At 48.0% G+C, this 21,019-nt stretch overlaps 1 protein-coding gene across 1 annotated transcript; it reads right to left on the bottom strand.

Annotated features, from left to right (window-relative positions):
- Positions 1-2,106: 2,106 nt before the first annotated feature.
- LOC144752155 (uncharacterized) lies at positions 2,107-20,458 on the bottom strand. Its single transcript, XM_078640083.1, has 3 exons — positions 20,002-20,458; positions 19,394-19,716; positions 2,107-2,247 (listed from the first exon to the last, which is right to left on the bottom strand). The coding sequence occupies exons 1-3, from the start codon at positions 20,456-20,458 to the stop codon at positions 2,107-2,109; spliced, it is 921 nt and encodes a 306-aa protein (XP_078496209.1).
- Positions 20,459-21,019: the final 561 nt, after the last annotated feature.

The raw sequence follows: 21,019 nt of genomic DNA, 5'->3' as shown, positions 1-21,019 counted from the left end.
ACACCATCAATACAAACACATATTACAAATACATGAAAATGAAAAACATTCATATAGACACCATATAAACAAAAAGGGGGTGGGGGATGCCTCCAAATATTACATTCATGGGGCACCAGTTCTAATATTTTATGTACAAAAACAAGCTGCCAATCAGTGGTTGCTAAGGGCCTGCCTGCCAACTACACTGGAAACTGTTTTTTATCAGGGACTAATTGCAGGGAAAATTATTTTAACTGTATTCCTGCAACACCCATTATGATTCTTGTTCCAGCGTAGAGACTGTAGCATTTTCTGTGGTTCTGTTGGCAGCAGATACACTCAGGGGTTTGATACTGTATATTGTATCCAGAATATCGTCTGATATAAACACTGTGTCCGAAGCTTTTGCTAATTCTGCCCGAGCCATAAAATGATGTGGCTCAATGGTTAGAGCGGCAGACCCTGATGCAGAGGTCTAGCCCGGGACCAGGGTTCAATTCCCCGCCTCGGCGGGTCTTGGGCTAAAAATTCCACTGACCTGATAATTCTTGCCTCGGTGCCTATTCCAATCATGGAGTCCCACTCTGCAACTCTGGGCAATAGCTTGCTTAATCTCCACAACGGCCCCCACAACGCTAAGGATGCCTGGCCTCCACCTTGGGGGTGCCCAGGAGTGGACACCTCACAGGGAAAGTCAGGATGGGTTCCACAGCGGTATACAAGTATCAATTTTTACATTTTAGTTAATGCATATCTGGCAGCAAAGATGCTCCGGCCTGGCTGTTCCTAGCCCTGGATTTTTGCAGCTTCAAAGACTTGTCACATAAGGGTAATGAATACCTGCGCTCCCTCCTGTAGGTGACTGTAATGTGGCACAGGCCTGTGTGAGGTGTCAGCTCACCTGTTGTTAAGTAGAGTTTACCTAATTTGTGCACAGATATGGCAGTGAACGTTTAAGTATGCCCTTTCTGATGGCTGAAGGACTAAAAATACATGTGTTAGCATTGTTTTTGAGTGTCTTAAGTCTGTCAATTTCTCTAAACTTTTGCTATCTATTACATTTGCACATATAAATCAGCTCATATGGTAGTTAGTATTAGAACTAGTTGTAATTTACAACAATTTGACTAGAAAGACTTATAGATTGAGTTAGTGTGTAAATTTAATGAAAGAGCATTACAGAAACAGAGAATAATATGTGCGAAAGTGTGAATAAATTCAAACATGCCATGGCCCTAGAATAGACATTTTAAAAAAGTGTGAGTCATGCAGTCAGGTAACAGTTAGATTAAAATAATAAATTAATTATAACAGTCTGAAAAAAATTACTTCATCCATTGAACACAGAAGTAGTTTCTTCACTTAAGCCAGATACACCACAAGGATGTTTCTCTTTCACACACCCTCTAAAAACAGGCCAAATAAAGGTAGCTTTAGATGAGGCTGTCCTGGGGCTCATGACGCGGAGCAGAGGCAAACAATATGATGTTGTGATTCCTGATGGGACCAAGCAGCCTGCAACATGATTGGTCATCAGTTAGTCAAGGTTTGTTCTAATTGAATTAACCAGGGTTAGAGGACTGTCCACGTCAATTGCAAAATGTGGGCCAGGTTAAACTCACAGACCCACATAACCATTCACACACCTACTCAGACACCCACGCACATACCCTTTCACATACTCACAAACACCCTTTACACACCCAAAAAATAATCACTCACACATCCACACAACCACTCACACACCCATACATCCACTCACACACTCAATGAACAACCCACAAAGCACTCGCACACCCAATCGCAAGCCGACACAGCCACTCAAACACCCAGTCACATACATAGACATTATATATATATTCAGGGTTTCTGTTGACATAAATACATTTTGAGGCCAAACACATTTTGCTCATTATTTATTTTTCATATATGTTATTGGGGATATTGCACTAATATGTTATGTGTTTTATGCTACAAGTTGTATTATAAACCACATTTTAAATGCAAAGCCCAAGGTAAGTATATTAAAAACATATTCTAAAATGTGATTTTATTTTGTAGTACATTCAAAGTACAGGGAGGTTTAACAAGACATATAAAAATAATTAAAATAAACTGCAATGTTCACAGTTTAATGTTTTGGATAATGGGCTCTGCCTTTGCAATGTTCATTTTCTTACACTGGGAGGATTCATCTGTAGAAGCATGCGTCAAGGCTGAGCGGGCAAGGGTGGGCTTGTATGGTGTTCTGATTAAAAGTGCTGTCTTTTGAAATAATTATTTTTACCAGGACTTTAAGAGCAACAAAAGTCAATATTTCACTGTATTGCTTGTCTAGGGAAGCTAAATATCTTGTAAATACATTCAGCTCGCTGAATTACAGGAAATAATTCACAGTTAGACTTCCATTCTGTGAAATAACAGCTTTGAAAAGACTCAAATAACATGAATATATTAGTTACAAAATGTTCTCAAGTGAAAGTTGATATATTTTGCTTTTTTTAAATGTTTTACCAAATAGATGTACTTATTTATTAACTACATTTCGGGCCTGATTTAGATATTGGCAGATGAGTTACTCCATCACAACAGGGACAGATCATCTTTCCACCAAAATATAATTCTCGTAATATCCGATGGGATTTAGATTTTGGCGGATGGCATATGCGACCCCGTTGTGATGGGGTAACCTGTCCACCGATATCTTATTCAGTAACTTAGTATTTTGTGCAGTAGAACGCAGTGACTAAATGTGTTTAATATGTAATAGGAAAACAATATGTTTGAAAAATATGTTTTTCAAATGGCATTTTTGGAAAAGATGGGTTGAAAACCATTGTTATCACTTGCCACCGTGTGCAAATGATATTCTTTTGTATTTCAACTTGTATCCTTTATATTCATGCCGGTTTCTGATGCTGTCTATAGGAGAGTAGGGTCTGCTTCTTATTATTACCCCCACTTTTTGCTGTGATTCTCTGGTTTTACGACTTTAGTGTGGCTGTGGACCTGCTAATCAGGCCCACAGACCAGCTGTTCTCTCTATAAATTGATACCATGTACTTTAGGTACATACCAGATTGGTTACTGGGTCACCCATGTGATCCACTGTATAGTGTACCTTAGGTACCCAGGGCATAAGTGCACCCTAGGCCTACCAGGGGCTGCAGCATGTATTGTGCCACCCCTGCTTTGCCATCCAAACTGACTCCACAGGTCTGTTCACACAGCCTGGGTAAGTTGCTGTAATCACCCCTTACTTAGATATAGTATACCTATATCTATATATACATATAGACACATATACACATATAAGTCACTCCTATAGCAGGCCTTAACAATCCTGGAGGCAGAGTGCTTGGTTTTATGTGAGAGGGTGCCCAAGCATGAGCTGAGCCCCTCTGCAGCTTTCAGAACCATCTCCTAATAGCTGTTCTATGATATAGCCATAGCATATACTCTTAAGTGCATTATAATCCTCGCGATTAATGCCAACTTTGGTTTGGCTTTATCAAAACATGTTGTGTAAGGTGTCAAACACATTGGAATACTAGCCCCCCCCTCCAGTCCTAGTGGTGGGGGTAGCATTCCATCCTTCTAGAGGGAGAAAACATATAGTTACTGGTTTGCCCAGTTAAAGTTAAGCAGAGCCTCAGCATCACAAAATGGATGCCGCTGCCACAGACACAAGTCTGCCCTCCTGCTGCTGGACGAAACTCCGGCAGGAGAGGCCTGGACAATAGGTTTCCTGCCAAGGGAGGTGCTCCCCAGACAGGCTCTTTGTGTATTGGGGCAGCGAGGGCTGCATTCAGTGAATGCTTTCCAGACACTGCCTGGGACACACTAGGTGCTCCATGCATTTCCCAGTTCAAACCGGCTGGCGTGAAACTGGACACAACCCCCAACCCAGGTCCACCCATAGGTAGGGACCTTAAAGTTCGTCCAACTGCTAAACTTAGTATAAGTATAGGAAGCCCAGTCCCTAGGACTTTAGATTATCCTGGACGAAAATCTGAAACATATATCCTGGACCTTCAACATTCCATGTTGACTGAAAGGCGGAAGACATCTCCCTTGTGGTCAAGAAGTGACCACCCTGTTCAAACAGGCACCAAAAGCATCTTTGTCAGTCTGCAATTTCAAGGCTCCTGCCAAATCCTGAAGAATCTGTGACACAGGATATAGAATTCCAGACATCTCTGACCACAACCTTTGCTCACAGCAAAGCCAAACCCATGGCGGACACGAGAGACATGGGACCGGAACTCCTGGACATCCTGCATTTTGCTACCTGCATCGACTTCTCAAGGTATCCTGAAGTTGTGCATTGTGGTGCTTGAAGCCCCAGACCGAAGCACCTTTTGCATTGAAGCACAGAGCTCCCCACTCCACGATTGGCCAGTGGGCTTGCTTTGCGCATTTCCACTTGACACGTCTTTGCTGTTCCTAGTCTATTGGCTAGTGAGCCCCCAAGAAGACAAACCTTTACTTTAACTTGCTTTCCTGGTTACTCCAGGCTTGCTCCAACTTCCCTGTAAAGGAGAAGTTTCACAGACCTTGCTGGTCTGCACTGAAGCCCATCTTGACATCCTGTGTGGGTTGCGTTTTCCAAGGCTTGTTTGGCCCAATCCAGACACTGACACTGCAGCCAAGTAGATTCTTTGTGGGAAAGCTAGAATCCAGCTCCTGTTTGTCATCGACGCCTCCTGGTCCTCGTGGCTGAAAAGACAAACTTCACGTTGTCACCTGAAATCACCCAACATCTGGTGGCATCTTTCTATCACCGCCCTGGTCACTGGCAAGTGGCCCAGACTCTGTCCCTTCTGATTTCAGGTTCTACAGATCTTGAATCCATCCTTGGATCCACCTGGACACTTTTCCTCTGGTCGCCTGCAGTGCTTCTTTGCAGATCTCCATTGAAATCGACGACGAAAACCGACTCAAAAAGAGACCTATGCACCCGGCTTCCGTGGGTGAGGTAACACAAGTACTCTGGTAGTCTCGAGGGTCTTGCCCTCCTTTTGTCTAAGTATAAAAGGGTTCCATCGTAGTTCATTTAGAAGTGTCCTTAAATAGTAACTTTGTAACTTGTTTGTTTCCCATAGAAAGTCAATGGTAACCTGCAGCTGCGTTTAGACTCTGCACGCGTCTCCCGTGGGCCTCCTACATCCTCACCTTTGGATGTTTAGAGTAGCCTCAGCGATTCCACAGGCCCCAGGCCTGCTTTCTAATTCTCATGTGGTTATTATACCACTATTTTAGTATATGGTTTGTGAGGACCCTAGGGCAAACGTATACTGTGCAACTTATTGTATGCTAATTAAGTAACTTGTATTGTACTTTTACCTCTGACCTCATAAAGAGTGCAGAGGGGTTGTGTTTAGAATAAATACATATATATTTGATATATACCTTGTGTGGTGTGCTTTCATTTGGAACTCAAGGGATGATAATTGGTAATTTGCTCTCTGAAGTCTTAGCCTGAAGACTGCTCACCACTGCTACCCCTAGGATAACTTTCTATAAGGTTGACTTTACACCCACCATCAAAAAGGGTCGATTAGACTGGTGCAAGGTGCCCACTAGAACTAGTGGACATCATATGCCAGGCTAACTTCTCACATTGGTGTGCAGCGGATGGGATAAGAGCTTGCATTGTTTTACCAAATAATCTTGAGAATATCATTTGAAAAATCACATCAAGGTACCTGTAGGTACATATGAATCAAGTCATATAATACATACATTCTACTGAACTTAGCAGTTGTAGGTGGTAAGGGCTTAGCACACCCTGACTACAACTTCTAGAGAGGTTCTTGTCAGAAAACAAGTAGTGTAGGTAGTGCAGACACCACACCTCACTAGTCAAGGCCTTAGGGCAGGAGCTAGTGGCTCTGTGCCAGATGTCAGCCAAGTGCAGACATCTAAGTTTGACACCTTCTCATTCTAAGATTTGAGAGGATTGTGTGTCACAAGAAAGTTTAGGCAAGGATAGAGTTCAATCACCCAACACCTCATAGATATATTGGTGTCAGATGACTTGGCAAAAGCATCAGATCCAGGTACCCAAGGTAGTGGAAAGTGGGGCCATCCATCATCATCAGAGGAGGATCCTAGTCGGGCTCCCCAACAGGACTCTGAAGAGGATGAGGATGAAGACCTGGGTCTGGTTGAACCAGGACTAACTGGAGATGGAGATGACCATGAGGGTCACTCCTTCATTCCCCAAATAGGCCTACTGATGGACCCAGAATACAGGGATCTAACTCAGGTGAATCTCACCATTCTGGTTCATCAATAGGGTCAACTGCCTCATCTCACAGGAGGAGAACATCCCCTCGGAGAAGAGAGCATGTAGCTAGATTAAAAGAAGTGAAGCTTAGGATCAGGAGGCAAGAAGTTTCCATGGCTCTTGAAAGATAGAGAAAATTGTCACTGGTGGCAGCAATATCCTTAGTGGTAGGGACAGGTCTTATGACAATAGAAACCTAAACAAGATTGTCCCTCCCTAGCAGATTGGGGATGACATCCACACGTGGATAACTGCTTTGGAGAGGGCCTGCAAAGTACAGCAGGTACCCCAGAGTCAGTGGGCAGCAATCATGTGGCTCTCCTTTGCAGACAAAGGAAGAGACAAGCTCTTCATTGTTAGAGAAGAGGATGCTGACAACTACACTGTCCTGAAGAGTGCTCTGATAGATGGGTTTGGCCTAACCACTGAACAAGATAGGTTGCTGTTCAGAGATACCCAAAAGACACAGGGGCATAATATCAAGGGGGTTTATCTCCGCTTTTTTTACTTTAAAAGCCAAGAAAGCGGAGATAAAATTATCTCCCTATTACCTAGCTGTCGCTAACACCAGTTAGCGACAGCTAGTAGGAGATAGCGACCATCTTGGGCCCCACTTTGCATGTCAGAGATATTTATCACTAATGACATGCAAAGTGGGCGTGCCAGGATGTTAGCGACTGGAAACAGTCGCTAACATCGCTATCTCCTATTACCAACTTTTGGAGATATTCGCGCTAAGCGCGAATATCTCCAAAAGCTAACACCTGCCCTCAGCAGTTCTTAGCCATGTTATCCAATGGGAGGTGGATAACATGGCTAAGAGCATTAGCTCGGTAATCCATGAATATCGCTGACTTTTCAGCGATATTCATGCATTGCGGCCGTTTTTTATCGCATTTGCGATAAACCTTGGTAATACCAAGGTTTATTTGCGGTAAAAATCGCCGCAGCTCAGCGGTAAAATTTTGTCTCTAACCAAGCAATAGCGATAATTATCGCTATTGCTTGGTAATATGCCCCACAGACTCAGAACTGGACAGATTTTGTAGATTGCGCTACTAAGGCTCTGGAAGGTTGGATACTGGGCAGTAAAGTAAGTGACTATACAGGATTGAATAACCTTATAATGAGAGAACAGAGTTGTAATAATTGTCAGAACCAGTTATTGCATCAACACCTTTTTGACTCTGATTTGACCTCTCCACAAGAATTGGGTAAGAGGGCAGACAAATGGGTCAGAACCAGGGTGAAGCAGAAGGTACAGAACCAAGGTGGTGACCAGAAGAAGCAAGACCAAATGGGTGGGGAGAAAGCAAAAGACCAGAAGTTTTCTCAAGGTCCCCAAAAAGCTTCTATTTGGGGGGTTCCCAACAATGTAAAAAGAAAGAAGGCCAAAATAAACCATGGTGCAAAGTTTGTAAAAGTAATACTCACTGGACCAGTGATTGCACTAAAAAGGAGACAGCTCCAGCCACCGTTGCCCCTAAGGCAATTACCCCCTAGTTCAGCTCCAAGTGGCTGTTTTAAACAGAAGGGTGTAGTAGGGTTAACCCTGGGAACTGAGATTGACTCCGAGTATCAACTGAAGCTGTTTTGATCTGTGATAGAGGCATGGATATGTCCTTCACTGTGAGTCCCAATAGCTTGGGCAAGTACAGACAAACTCCTTTAGTCAATGAAAAAAGGCTTAGGCCTAAAGGGACCCAGGGGCTACTGTCACCATGGTGATACCTGACTTTGTGGACTCTGGACAGATCATACTAGGTGAAACTTACCTAGTGACCAATGCTAGCAATGTCACTACTGCACACAGTATAGCAGTTGTGAATTTCTCCAGGGGAGTGGTAACTAGCCTTAAGAAGTCTATTGTTAGTTCAGACCTCCCTGTAGAATGTTTGCTTGGCAATGAACTAGAGACTTCAGCTTGGTCTTAAGTGGAATTTTGGACACATGCAGAAATGTTGGGCATATTAGCACATGTTCTTGCTGTGACCTGGTCACAGGTCAAAAATTGCAACACTGAACAGGCACCAGTTGCCTTCCACGAAAAGGTACGGTAGGGTTAAGGCTGTGCCTTCCCCCTGCCTCCGGATGAGGATTAGCCTTCTGAGGAAGCTGATTGTGAGGCCCAAGAAGGAACTGTCCTAGTAGAGCTTGAGCCTGATCTGGTTGAGTTTCTTGGGATAAGGGGGGCATCTAGGGCAGATCTGAGGCAGGCTCAGTTGGACCGCCCTTCTCTTGAACCCCTCAGAAAGCAAGCTGCTGCTGCTGAGGCTGCAGGGAATGCTAGTGGAGCCCATAAGGTTTACTGGGATGAAGGGCTCCTATATTCAGAGGGTAGGGACCCCATGACTGGTGTTTCCAGGAGGTTGATCATACCTTTGGCATTCAGCGGCTTCCTTTTGACACTAGCCCTTGATATTCCCCTTGCAGGACATCTTGGCCACAACAAAACTTGGGACAAGCTTGGTCCACATTTTCACTGGCCCCACATGTCAGAAGACACCAAGGAGTTTTGTTGCTCCTGTGCGACCTGCCAAGCCAGTGGCAAAGCAGGGAGCACTACAAAGCCCCCCCTTATATCACTACATGTGGTGGGGGTTCTCTTTGAAAGAGTTGGCATAGACATTGTTGGACAAATGGATCCCAAACAGCCTCTGGGCACAGGTTTATACTGGTGGTAGTGGATCATGCCACCAGATACCCAGAAGCTATTCCCCTTAGGACCACTACAGCACCTGTTGTGGCAAGAGCCCTCCTGGGAGTTTTCTCAAGAGTGGGTTTCCCTAAGGAGGTGGTATCAGATAGAGGTGCAAACTTCATGTCTAGTTACTTGAATGCAATGTGGAAGGAGTGTGGAGTGAACTACAAGTTCACCACACCCTATCACCCACAGTGCAATGGTCTAGTTGAAAGATTCAACAAGACCTTAAAGGATATGATCAAGGGTCTCCCAGAAAAGCTCAGGCGGAGATGGGATATCCTGCTACCCTGCCTTTTGTTTGCTTATAGAGAGGTCCCACAGACGGGGGTTGGCTACAGCCCTTTTGAACTTCTGTTTGGGCATCCTGTAAGAGGACCCCTTGGTCTGGTGAAGGAAGGATGGGAGTTACTCTCAAACTTCCCAAGCAGACATTGTGGACTATGTACTTGGTCTCCGCTCCCGGATAGCTGAGTATATGAAAAAGGCATCCAACAACCTTGAGGCAAGTCAACAATTGCAAAAGGTCTGGCATGACCAACGGTCTGTACTGACTGTTTAACAGCCAGGACAGAAAGTGTGGATGTTGGAGCCAGTGGCCCCAGCAGCTCTCCAGGACAAGTGGAGTGGACCCCACACTATTGTTGAATAGAAGGGAGAAGATACCTATTTGGTTGATCGTGGAACTCCCAGGAACCCCCACAGGGTGCTTCATGTCAACAGACTGAAACCATATGTTGACAGGGCAGACATCGGCTTGCTCATGGCTACTGATGAAGGACAGGAGGAAGAGAGTGACAGTCTCCCAGATCTGCTCTCTCAGAACCCTGATGATGGTACAGTTGATGGTGTAGCCTTGGCAGGCAGCCTCACTGACCAACAGCAGAGTGACTGCAGACAAGTTCTGCAAGCATACAGACATATGTTTTCACTGACTCCAAGTCAGAATACCAGGTGCACTCATGAAGCGGACACTGGGGACAGTCTGCCTGTTAAAAATAAGATTTACAGGCAACCTGATCATGTCAGGAACTGTGTCAGGACAGAAGTCCAGAAAATGTTAGAATTGAGAGTGATTGAACCCTCAGAGAGCCCTTGGGCCAGTTCAGTAGTCCTTGTGTCAAAACCTCACACCCAGGGTGGTAAGAGAGAGATGAGGTTTTGTGTAGACTACAGAAGTCTCAATGCTGTCACCAGGACAGAAGCCCATCCAATACCCAGAGCAGATGAGCTCATAGATAAGTTGTACAATAGGGGGTGGTCATGGACAGAGCATCTGAACCAATCAAACACTCAAATCCAGTCAACAGATCTGGGTTTAATCCATCACCGTTCTTTAGCCCACTCTGCCTACCCAGTTCAGACATGGCCATATGCAAATCAGTCTGACCCGTGCCTCATGGGAACAGTCCAGCCCGAACCGCCAAGCCATGCCTTCCCTGGACCGGATTCATGCTTCCTATGACCGGTTTCTGGCATTACAGCCGTCTTCAGCCAGGATTGCTTGAATCCAGTGGCAAAGTGAGCAAGGGACTCACGTCTGAGCATACCCTGCCAACTTATGGCGAACAAAGTGGTACAAAAGGGGGTGGTGATGGACAGAGCATCTGAACCAATCAAACACTCACACTCAGTCAACAGATCTGGGTTTAATCCATACCCGTTCTTTAGCCCACTCTGCCACCCCAGTTCAGACATGGCCATATGCAAATCAGTCTGACCGCGTGCCTCATGGGAACAGTCCAGCCCGAACTGCCAAGCCATGCCTTCCCTGGACCGGATTCAAGCTTCCTATGACCGGTTTCTGGCATTACAGCCGTCTTCAGCCAGGCTTGCTTAAATCCAGTGGCAAAGTGAGCAAGGGACTCACGTCTGAGCATACCCTGCCAACTTATGGCGAAAAAAGTGGTACAAAAGAGGGTGGTGATGGACGGAGCATCTGAACCAATCACACACTCACACCCAGTCAACAGATCTGAGTTCAATCCATCACCATTCTTTAGCCCATTCTGCCATCCCAGTTCAGACATGGCCATATGCAAATCAGTCTGACCCCGTGCCTCATGGGAACAGTCCAGCCCGAACCGCCAAGCCATGCCTTCCCTGGACCTGATTCAAGCTTCCTAGGACCGGTTTCTGGAATTACAGCTGTCTTCAGCCAGGCTTGCTTGAATCCAGTGGCAAAGTGAGGAAGGGACTCACGTCTGAGCATACCCTGCCATCTTATGGCGAACAAAGCGGTAAAAAAGGGGGTGGTGATGGACGGAGCATTTGAACCAATGAAACACTCACACCCAGTCAACAGATCTGGGTTTAATCCATCACGTTCTTTAGCCCACTCTGCCATCCCAGTTCAGACATGGCCATATGCAAATCAGTTTGACCCCGTGCCTCATGGGAACAGTCCAGCCCTAACCGCCAAGCCATGCCTTCCCTGGACCGGATTCAAGCTTCCTAGGACCGTTTACGACATTACAGCCGTATTCAGCCAGGCTTGCTTGAATCCAGTGGCAAAGTGAGCAAGGGGCTCACGTCTGAGCATACCCTGCCACACTTAGGGCATTTGTCACCCCAAGTGGGATGGGTATGCTCAGACGTGAGTCCCATGCACTCCACACCACTGGAGTCAAGCTATCCTGGCTGAAGACGGCTGATAGCCAGAAACCGGTCCTAGGATGCTTGATTCCGGTCCAGGAAAGACATGGCTTGGCAGTTCGGGCTGGACTGTTCCCATGAGGCACAGGGTCAAGGCTGATTTGCATATGGCCATGTCTGAACTGGGGTGGTGTGGAGTGCAAAAAAATGATGGATTTAGGCCCAGATCTCTTTACTGGGGTGAATGTATGATATTGTTCTGCATTCTGTTCATCAACTGTTGTTTTTGCATTTGTCACCCTGAGTGGGAAGGGTATGCTCAGACGTAGGTCCTGTGCTCTCCACACCACTGGAGTCAAGCTATCCTGGCTGGTGACGGCTAATAGCCAGAAACCGGTCATAGGATGCTTGATTCCGGTCCAGGGAAAACATGGCTTGGCAGTTTGGGCTGGACTGTTCCCATGAGGCACAGGGTGAAGGCTGATTTGCATATGGCCATGTCTGAACTGGGGTGGTGTGGAGTGCAAAAAAAACAATGGATTTAGGCCCAGATCTCTGTACTGGGGTGAATGTATGACATTGTTCTGCATTCTGTCCATCAACTGTTGTTTTTTCATAGATAAGTTGGCCTAGGCCAAATATCTGAGCACATTTGATCTGACAGCTGGCTACTGGCAAATCAGGTTAGCTGTGGAGGACAAGCCAAAGACAGCATTTTCAACCCCTAGTGGGCATTATCAATTTGTGGTGATGCCCTTCGGTCTGAAAAATGCAGCTGCCACATTTCAAACGTTGGTGAACAAATTCCTCTCAGGCCTGGATGACTACTGTGTAGCTTCTCTTGATGATATTTCTGTCTTTAGTGCCACCTGGGAAGATCACCTGATCCACCTGAAAAATGTTTTGGAGGCCCTGCAAAAACCTGGCCTAACTATCAAGACTACCAAGTGCCAGAGGGAGCAGAGTCAGGTTGTGTCCCTGGGCAACCTGTAGTTGGAGGCCAGGTTCAACCAATGCAGAGCAAAATCCAGACCCTAATGGACTGGGTTGCTCCAACCACCCAGACTCAGGTCAGAGCTTTCTTGGGCCTGACTGGGTACTACAGGGCATTTGTCAAGGGTTATGGTTCCATTGTGACACCCCTGAATGACTTAACTTCTAAAAGAATGCCCAAGAAAGATCAGTGGGCAGTAAGCTGTCAAAAGGCATTTGATGACCTGAAGCAGGCCATGTGCACTGCTCCCATTCTGCAAGTCCAAACTACTCCAAAGAATTTATTGTCCAAACAGATGCTTCTGAGTTGAGGGTAGGGGCTGTACTATCACGATTGAATGATGAAGGTCAAGACCAGCCAGTAGCTATTATTAGCAGAAGGCTGACAACTAGAGAGGAACATTGGTCAGCTATTGAGAGGGAGGCCTTTGGTGTGGTTTGGGCCCTGAAGAAGAAGCTGAGACCATACTTGTTTTAAACTCACTTCACAGTTCAGACAGAACTTAAGCCCCTCTTATGGCTAAAAAAGATGAAGGGTGAAAATCCCAAACTGCTCGGGTGGTCCATTTCCCTACAGGGGTTGGACTATACAGTGGAACACAGACATGGGATTAACCATGCCAATGCAGATTGACTCTCCAGATATTTCTACCTAGAACATGAAGACTCATCTGGTCAAGGTTAGTTTAATGTCCCTGTGTTTGGGGGGGGGGTTGTGTATGAGAGTAGGGTCTGCTTCCTCTGGTTACCCCCACTTTTTGCTGTGATTCTCTGTTTTTTCGATTTTAGTATGGCTGTGGACCTGCCAATGAAGCCCACAGCCCAGCTGTTCTCTCTCTAAATTGATACCATGTACTTTAGGTACATTCCAGATTGGTTACTGGGTCACCCTTGTGAGCCCCTGTATAGTGTACCATAGGTACCCAGGGCATAGGTGCACCCTAGGGCCCACCAGGCCCACCAGGGGCTGCAGCCTGTATTGTGCCACCCCTGGTTTGCCTTCCAAACTGACAACACAAGTCTGTTCAGACAGCCTGGGAAAGGTGGTATAATCACCCCTTACTTAGATATAGTATACCTATATCTATATATGCATATCTGCACATATACACCTATAAGTCACTCCTATGGCACTTAACAATTCACTTAACAATTCTGGAGGCAGAGTGCTTGGTTTTATGTGAGAGGGTGCCCTCGTATGAGCTGAGCCCCTCTGCAGCTTTCGGAACCATCTCTTTATAGCTATTCTATGATATAGCCATACCATATACTCTTAAGTGCAATATAATCCTCGCGGTTAATGCTAACTTTGGTTTGGCTTTTATCAAAACATGTTGTGTAAGGTGTCAAACACTTTGGAATACTACCCCCCCCCCGCCAGCCCTGGCGGCGGGGGTTGCATTCCACCCCCCTAGAGGGAGAAGACATGTAGTTATTGGTTTACCCGGTTTAAGTTAAACAGAGCCTCAGTATCACAAAATGGATGCTGCTGCCACAGACACGAGTCTGCCCTCCTGCTGCCAGATAAAACTCTGGCAGGGGAGGCCTGTACAATAGGTTTCCTGCCCAGGGAGGTGCTTGCATCGCCCCAGACAGGCTTTTGTGTATTGCAGGAAGGGCTACATTCAGTGAATGCTTTCCAGACACTGCCTGGGGCACACTAGGTGCTCCATGTATTTCCCAGTTCAAACAGGTTGCTGGGGCACTCAGCCCCAGCTCTGGCACAAAACTGGACAAAGGGAAAGGGGTGTAACCACCCCCTTCCCAGGTCCACCCATAGGAGGGAACTTAAAGTTAGTCCAACCCCTAAACTTTTATAAGTATAGTATCCCAGTCCAGGGACTTAAGATTACCCTGGACGGAACTCTGAAACCTATATCCTGGACATTTGACATTCCATTTTGTCTGGAAGACGGAAGACATCTCCCTTGTGGTCAAGGAGTAACCACACTGTTTAGACAGGCACCAAAAGCATCTTTACCGGTCTGCATTTTTGAGGCTCCAGATGGATCCCGAAGAATCTGCGACACAGGATATGGACTTGCAGACATCTCTCACACAGACCTACACTCACAGTAAAGCTGAGACCCGTGACAGACACAAGAGACATGTGACTGGAACTCCTGGACATCCAGCATTTTGCTACCTGCATCAACTTCTTGAGGTATTCTGAAGTTGTGCATCGGGGTGCTTGAAGCCCCAGACCCGAGCACCTTAGGTGCTCCTGAACGTTTTGCCTTAAGCTCTAGTGATACATAGTGATAGTGATTTTTGGCCTCTGCGCACTTTAGCACTGTGCCCCAGTGTAAAGTGCGTGCACTCTCTGAGTGCGTGCGGTCAGATTGGCCTGCCCTCCCATAGGAATGCAAGGGGGTTATGTATGTCCATGGTATATACTGGTATGAGAGGAGTGCAGGGGCAGTATGTATGAACTTGTGAGAATAAATGCTGGGCAATGGTGTGCGTAGATTTATAGTGACCGGTGGAGAAGTGCCACTTTTAGAAGTTGGCCTTTCTGTGTATTGTGTGTCTGGCTGCCTGATGTGAATTGCATGTCTGGCTTTTGATTGACAGGAGCTGAGAGGTGCGGGTGGCTCCAGGAGACAGGGGGAGTTTTCCCAGTGGTGAATAGAGAGATCTGCATACAGATGGGAGAGAGGATTTGCACCTGGGACCTGAATAGGGCTGTGCCTTCCTTCCACAATGCTGGCTCCGACCCTGTGGTGTGTGTGATCACCTAGCCCCACCTGACAAAGGGGAGAGGAGCTGGGCAAAACAAAGCGCTCCAAATCCTCCCTAAGCCAGTCATGACTGGTATTCCCATGCCCTGTGCTGTGACACATTGGGAAATGTAGTATAAATATAGGGACCCCATGAAAATGTTCCTGTCCTGTTCCTGATCCTTACGGAGGGAGGCTTGCTGCTGCTGGAGCCCAGGAGGGACCGCCATGGGGGCTGCCTCTCTGCTGGAGGGCCCTGTGTGCTGGCCCCTAGGCCCAGCTATGCCCCTAAAACCCCTTCCTTGGACTTTGGCTGTTCTGGACTTACTGGGGGCTTGCTGTAGCTGGGGACCCAAGAGGAACCGAAACAAGGGCTTGCCTCCCTGCTGGACGGCCCTGGGTGCTGGCCTCCTTGGGCCCCGCTATGCCCCTTCATCCCTAAATGGTTTTGCTGGTGGAGCTTGGGCTCCTAGCGCTGTACTTCAGAGTGCTGTACTTCAATTGCTCAGGGGAGAAGAGCAGTGGACCTTGCAGTGCAGTGCTACAGACAGAGAGCGAGGGAATCCCCAGGCATAGGGATTCCCCCAGCAAAGCTTGACATGGCAGATGTCCATCCCGCTTATTGACCGTAATGGCGGGTGCCCACCCCGCTTATTAATTTTAATTAGGAGGGAGCCTACCCCTCATTGTCCACCTGTGCTTCTATTCTGAAAGTGGGTGCCCACCCCACACTTTACCGAATGAAGAATCACAGCTGCCAGCCCGGGCCAAAAGTCAGACAGTGCCATGCCTGTCGTGGCACGGGACTTCCACCTTCCGAGGGAAGCCCGCACCCACGGAATTGCTGGGAGAAGAAGTGGTTCGGCAGGAGTCCCATGTTAAAGAGAGAGCCCCGTGGGGGCGTCCGAAGTGAAGAAGAGTCCCGAGTCCCAGGAGGGGGCCCGGGTGAAGAGAAGAGGTGCAGAGAGAAGCCGGTCTCCCGTGAGCTGTGGGGGCGCCAGTGCCAGAAAGGAAGGGCCGGTGGAGCCTTGCGGTCTCCATGGAAAAGTCCCAGATCCCAGGAGGGGGCCCGGGTGAAGTGCGTAGAGTGGCTGGAGGAGTGCCCCGTCAGCCTCGGTGAGAGAGGGCTGCATGGGATGCAGTGCAGGTATCTTTGTTTTTGTCTTCATGAGCGGAACCACCGTTGAGTACAGCTCCAATGTTATTGGCCTAGTTATTTAATCAAAAGCCCCAGTGAGTAGTAAGGCGCAGTTGGTGCCTGAGCGGAACCGCTGTTGCGGGCCGCTCCAACAAGGGGGCATGTTTTGCTGGGAAAGCCCCGAGGGCTCCCACGGGCATTATTGGTGCCTGCTTCAGGGCACATTGTTGGTGCTGATTGCGGCACCATGACGTTATTAGTACAGAGTCAGAGCGGCACTGGAATGCAGCGGGCCGCTCCAACGAGGTGGCAGTTTATGTCGTGAGCCAGAGAGTCCCAGAGAGTCCCAGAGGGCCCAGTGACGCGGGGGCCATACCGAGGCACATTGTCGGTGCCTGAGCAGTCCCCCCAGAGAGCGGGGTGCCTCAACGATGGGGGAAGCATGTGTTACTGCCCCATGGGGGGTCCAGAAGGCACAGAGGTACTGGGCCGCCCCTTTCTGCAAAGTGCCACGAATTGGGAACAAACTGAGAGAAAGTCCCCGAGTGGGACCAGAGGCACAGAGGGGCCAGTGAGTTTCCAGCTGCCCAGCAAGTAGTTTAGGTTTGAGCAGTGGCACACTTTGGATTCAGCTGTTAGGCAGCAGCCCTGACATTCGGGACACAGGGCGTTTTGAGCCCCTTTGAGATGGCCAGTTGGCCATAGCGAATGGGAGGCACCAGGCCCTAATGTAATTTATGCATCAACTATGGTCTTTCTTAGGAGACTATCCGCTATATGTATGAAGCCAAAAATCGATCGCAAACGCTGCGATTCGCAATAAATAGCGTTAGCGACTAAAAAATCGCTATTCGCTATGTATGAAGCAAAATACGCTTGCGAAATAAGGATTCGGTAAATAACGATTTCCAAACGTTGCGAAAGTGCAACATAGCGAATAAAAAAGCGAATCCTTATTTAGCGTAGAAATCCGTTAGCGAGATTCGCTAAAGCGGAAATCGCAATTCTGAAATCGCTATGGAATGTATCAACCAATTTGCATTAGCGAATCAAGCAAATTCGCAAAATAGCGCCTCGCAATTACCATCAAGTGGGAGCAGGTGGTAACCAGGTGCAAACTATAAATTGAAACCCAGAATGCAACACACTCCCTACCACAATGTCCGGGTTGTACATGATAGTGAGGAGGCGAAGAGTGAGAGCTCTGGCGCAGAGGAGGAGACGGCAGGAGAGGATATTCCGGTTGCGCATTACCATCTTCCAACGCACTGATGAGGATATCCACACCCATTACAGACTGGAGGAAGAGAGCATAATTGAATTGATTGATGAACTCAGGCCCTACCTAGAACACCCCACCCGCAGGACCCAAGCCATACCCACACACATCCAGGTCCTGTGTTCACTACACCTGCTGTCCTCAGGTAGTTTCCAGGGGGTCATAGCCACTGCAGGAGGGGTGTCTCAAAGTGCCCTGTCGCGCTTTTTCCATGCATTCCTCGACGCCATGACACATAGGATGCAACATCACATACACTTCCCCAGCACCCCACAGGAACTAGCACAGACTAAGCAGGATTTTTATAACATAGCCCAATTCCCCCACGTCATAGGATGTATAGACGGAACACATATTGCCATTTCACCCCCCACAAACATAGAGTATGTATTCCGGAACAGGAAATGCTACCATTCCCTGAACATACAGATGGTGTGTGATGCCAAAAACATTATCACCGATATAGTGGCAAAGTACCCAGGAAGCACACATGATGCATTTATATTCCGTCACTGTGGCCTATACCGTAGACTCTCAAGAGGGGAATTTGGAGAGGGATACCTACTAGGTAACAGCACACATTGTCAGCCCATATTACTCATGACCTGCATGTGCATCACATTGACTGACCTTTCAACTCTTCCACCCACAGGGGACAGTGCCTATGCAGTCAGGGACTTCATCCTGACACCCTACTTGAATCCTGCCACTGCTGGGGAGCACCGCTACAACCGGGCACACATTACCACAAGAAACACCATCGAGCGAACATTCGGGATTCTGAAGAGCAGATTCAGATGCATCCACAAAAGTGGAGGTGCCCTTCAATACAGCCCTGAGACATGCTGCAAAATTGTTGTAGCTTGTGCCATGCTCCACAACATTGCAACCAGGAAAGGGACACCTATGGAGTCGAGTGACTCAGATACCTCGGACGTGGAGGGACCCGGACCCATACACATGGAAGCTGGCGTAGCTGCTGCTGCAGCTGGGCGCCAGAGGCGTGATGAGATCATGCGGAACTACTTCTAGGTGAGTAAAAATGATACAATGACAACTTATTGCTCTGCAAACGTGTTTAATTTCCAAAACCAACAATGTGACTTCCAAAAAAATGCAGGATGAACTCTCCTAAACAAAAGCACATGTTCAAATCACAGTGCAACTAAACAGTCATTGGTATAGCAAGTGCTACCCAGTTGCTGGCCCCATATACCCCCTGTGTGGAGTAGTCATTTTGATGCAGTCCCTATTGTTGTGGGGCAGGCCTGCTGCTCCGGCCACTACGGCGCCTCTCAACAGTGGGTGGTGGTGTATTAGAGCTCCGCACCGACTGTGAGTCCTCCTCACTGGGGGTAAGCACCCCGGGTCCAGCAGTACGCAGCGCACGCAGCTCATCCAGGGTGGCAGTTGACTGCACTACCACAGTGGCTATGTCCTGGATACCATGCGAGAACTCTCGCTGGGTCTCTATGGCACGCCTTGCCAGCATATTGTTGGAGGAGGCGAGGCGATTAACAGCACGCGTGTAGTGGTCCATGCGGGCAATTTCTTTGCGCCTGGCTGCGCGTTCAGCTCTCATCTCTGCAGTCAGCTCCTGCACAGCCCCCCTGATTTCCTCGCGTAGTCCTCTGTTCCCTGCCCTGATCTCTCTCTGAATGGCCTTCATGTGTTTCGCTTGCAGGCGGTGAACCTGGAGCATGTGCATTTCAAGACCGGCAAACACTGATTCTTCTTCTTGCACATTGGTGCTGATGGCCGTGCGGGGTCTACGCCTGCCTCTGGACTCTGTTCTGGACTCCTGCTGCTGGGGTACTGGTGCTTCAGACTGGACATTGTCATTTTCCTCTTCCTCATCATCCATTATTCTGAATGGCCTCACGTTCCTCCTACTGTGTCCCTGTGTTTGGATAATAGGACTGTCCTCCCCATCTGGATCATGGCCATGCCTGCCTTCTCCTGAGCCTCTGGCTCCTGTCTCTGTTGCACTGGCTGTAGCTTTCCCACTTGCAGGTGCTGTGGATAGAACAGCACACATTACTTATTTGATCATCACAGGTGATGTACTATTAAATTTTCACAGTGTTCCCTGACTTTACTTGTGTCATTCACCTCTCCTGACCTGCACATGTGTACAATTTGACAATCTCATGCTACTTTCTACATTGCTGACTGTTGTGACTACATCTCCCATAATGCATTGCTGTGTACTTGGTCTAGCCTGACATGTGGTTGCCCTAATCCCTAGGTCGCCTCAGGGGGTTCTGGGGGTGGTTTAGGGTGGGGAGGCATGCTTCTTACCTGGTCTTGCTGATGGTTGTGCTGAGCTGTCGAGCACGGACACGCCCGCAACACTCTGATGAGGCAGTGTGCCCTCTACCAGCTCCTCCAGTGGTGTAGAGTCTTGGACGTTGGAGGTTCCCCCACCGGTGAGCTGGGACTGCTCCAGCCTGGCAGCCAACCTCTCCTTGGAGCGCTGGCGCAGGTCGTACCAGCGCTTGCGCAGCACATCAACTGTCCTGTGGGTGACTCCTAGGGCATTCACTTTGGCTTGGATGCCCTCCCAAATCCTTCTCTTGCTGGCTTCTGGCACCTTGTGGGAAGTGGCCCCAAATAATGAGTCATGGTGTTGCACCATTTCAGTGATTAGGGTCTCTAGTTCAGGCTCTGAAAACTTGAGCTTCCTCTTCCTGGCTGCTTCCCCTGCTTGCTGCTCCTGCTGGCTTGCTGGGACATCCTGGCTTCCACTTTCTGCCATGGCTCAAGAGTTGCACACAACACTCTCACTCTCTCTGTCTCACTCCAGATGCCCCATGGGAAATCACTCTCTTCCTGGTTGTGATGTCATCATATAGCATCAGGATTGCAATTGGATGTTTCCAGTTTGTGCTAAATTGCGAATTTTCCCGGGGGTACCTCTCAATTTAGCGCTTTGCTGGGCGCGGTCGCGCTAATTAGCGTATTTAGGGGTGCGGTCGCGCTATTTCACGGCGCGGTCGCGCTAATTAGCGTATTTAGGGGCGCAGTCGCGCTATTTCACGGCGCGGTCGCGCTAATTAGCGTATTTAGGGGCGCGGTCGCGCTATTTAGCGACGCGGTCGCGCAATTTAGCGACGCGGTCGCGCTATTTTTGCGTATTTAGGGGCGGGGTCGCGCTATTTTGCGAGTTTGGCCGTTTAGGGAATCGCTGATTCATATTGTGCAAATATTTAGCGATTGTGGCCGAATCGCTAAATATTTGCTAATGCGTTGATACATCCCGATTAGCGATACAGATTTAGCGATTCGGTAATTTTCGCAATTTCTGATTCGCTAATCG

The sequence above is a fragment of the Lissotriton helveticus genome, chromosome 4_2 (assembly GCF_964261635.1).
Source record: "Lissotriton helveticus chromosome 4_2, aLisHel1.1, whole genome shotgun sequence".
Classification (NCBI taxonomy): Eukaryota; Metazoa; Chordata; class Amphibia; order Caudata; family Salamandridae; genus Lissotriton; species Lissotriton helveticus.
Note: the sequence above shows the minus strand (reverse complement) of the source record. Positions and strands in the feature narration are given on the sequence as shown.

What these genes read in the sequence shown, in the direction of transcription:
- LOC144752155 (XM_078640083.1), bottom strand. Translation starts at nt 20,458, where the DNA reads ATGGCAGAAAGTGGAAGCCAGGATGTCCCAGCAAGCCAGCAGGAGCAG. An exon ending in ACAACCATCAGCAAGACCAG is followed by an intron (nt 19,717 to 20,001) that starts GTAAGAAGCATG and finishes TTCTATCCACAG; the next exon opens with CACCTGCAAGTGGGAAAGCT. An exon ending in TTGAAATGCACATGCTCCAG is followed by an intron (nt 2,248 to 19,393) that starts GTTCACCGCCTG and finishes TTATTTCAAAAG; the next exon opens with ACAGCACTTTTAATCAGAAC.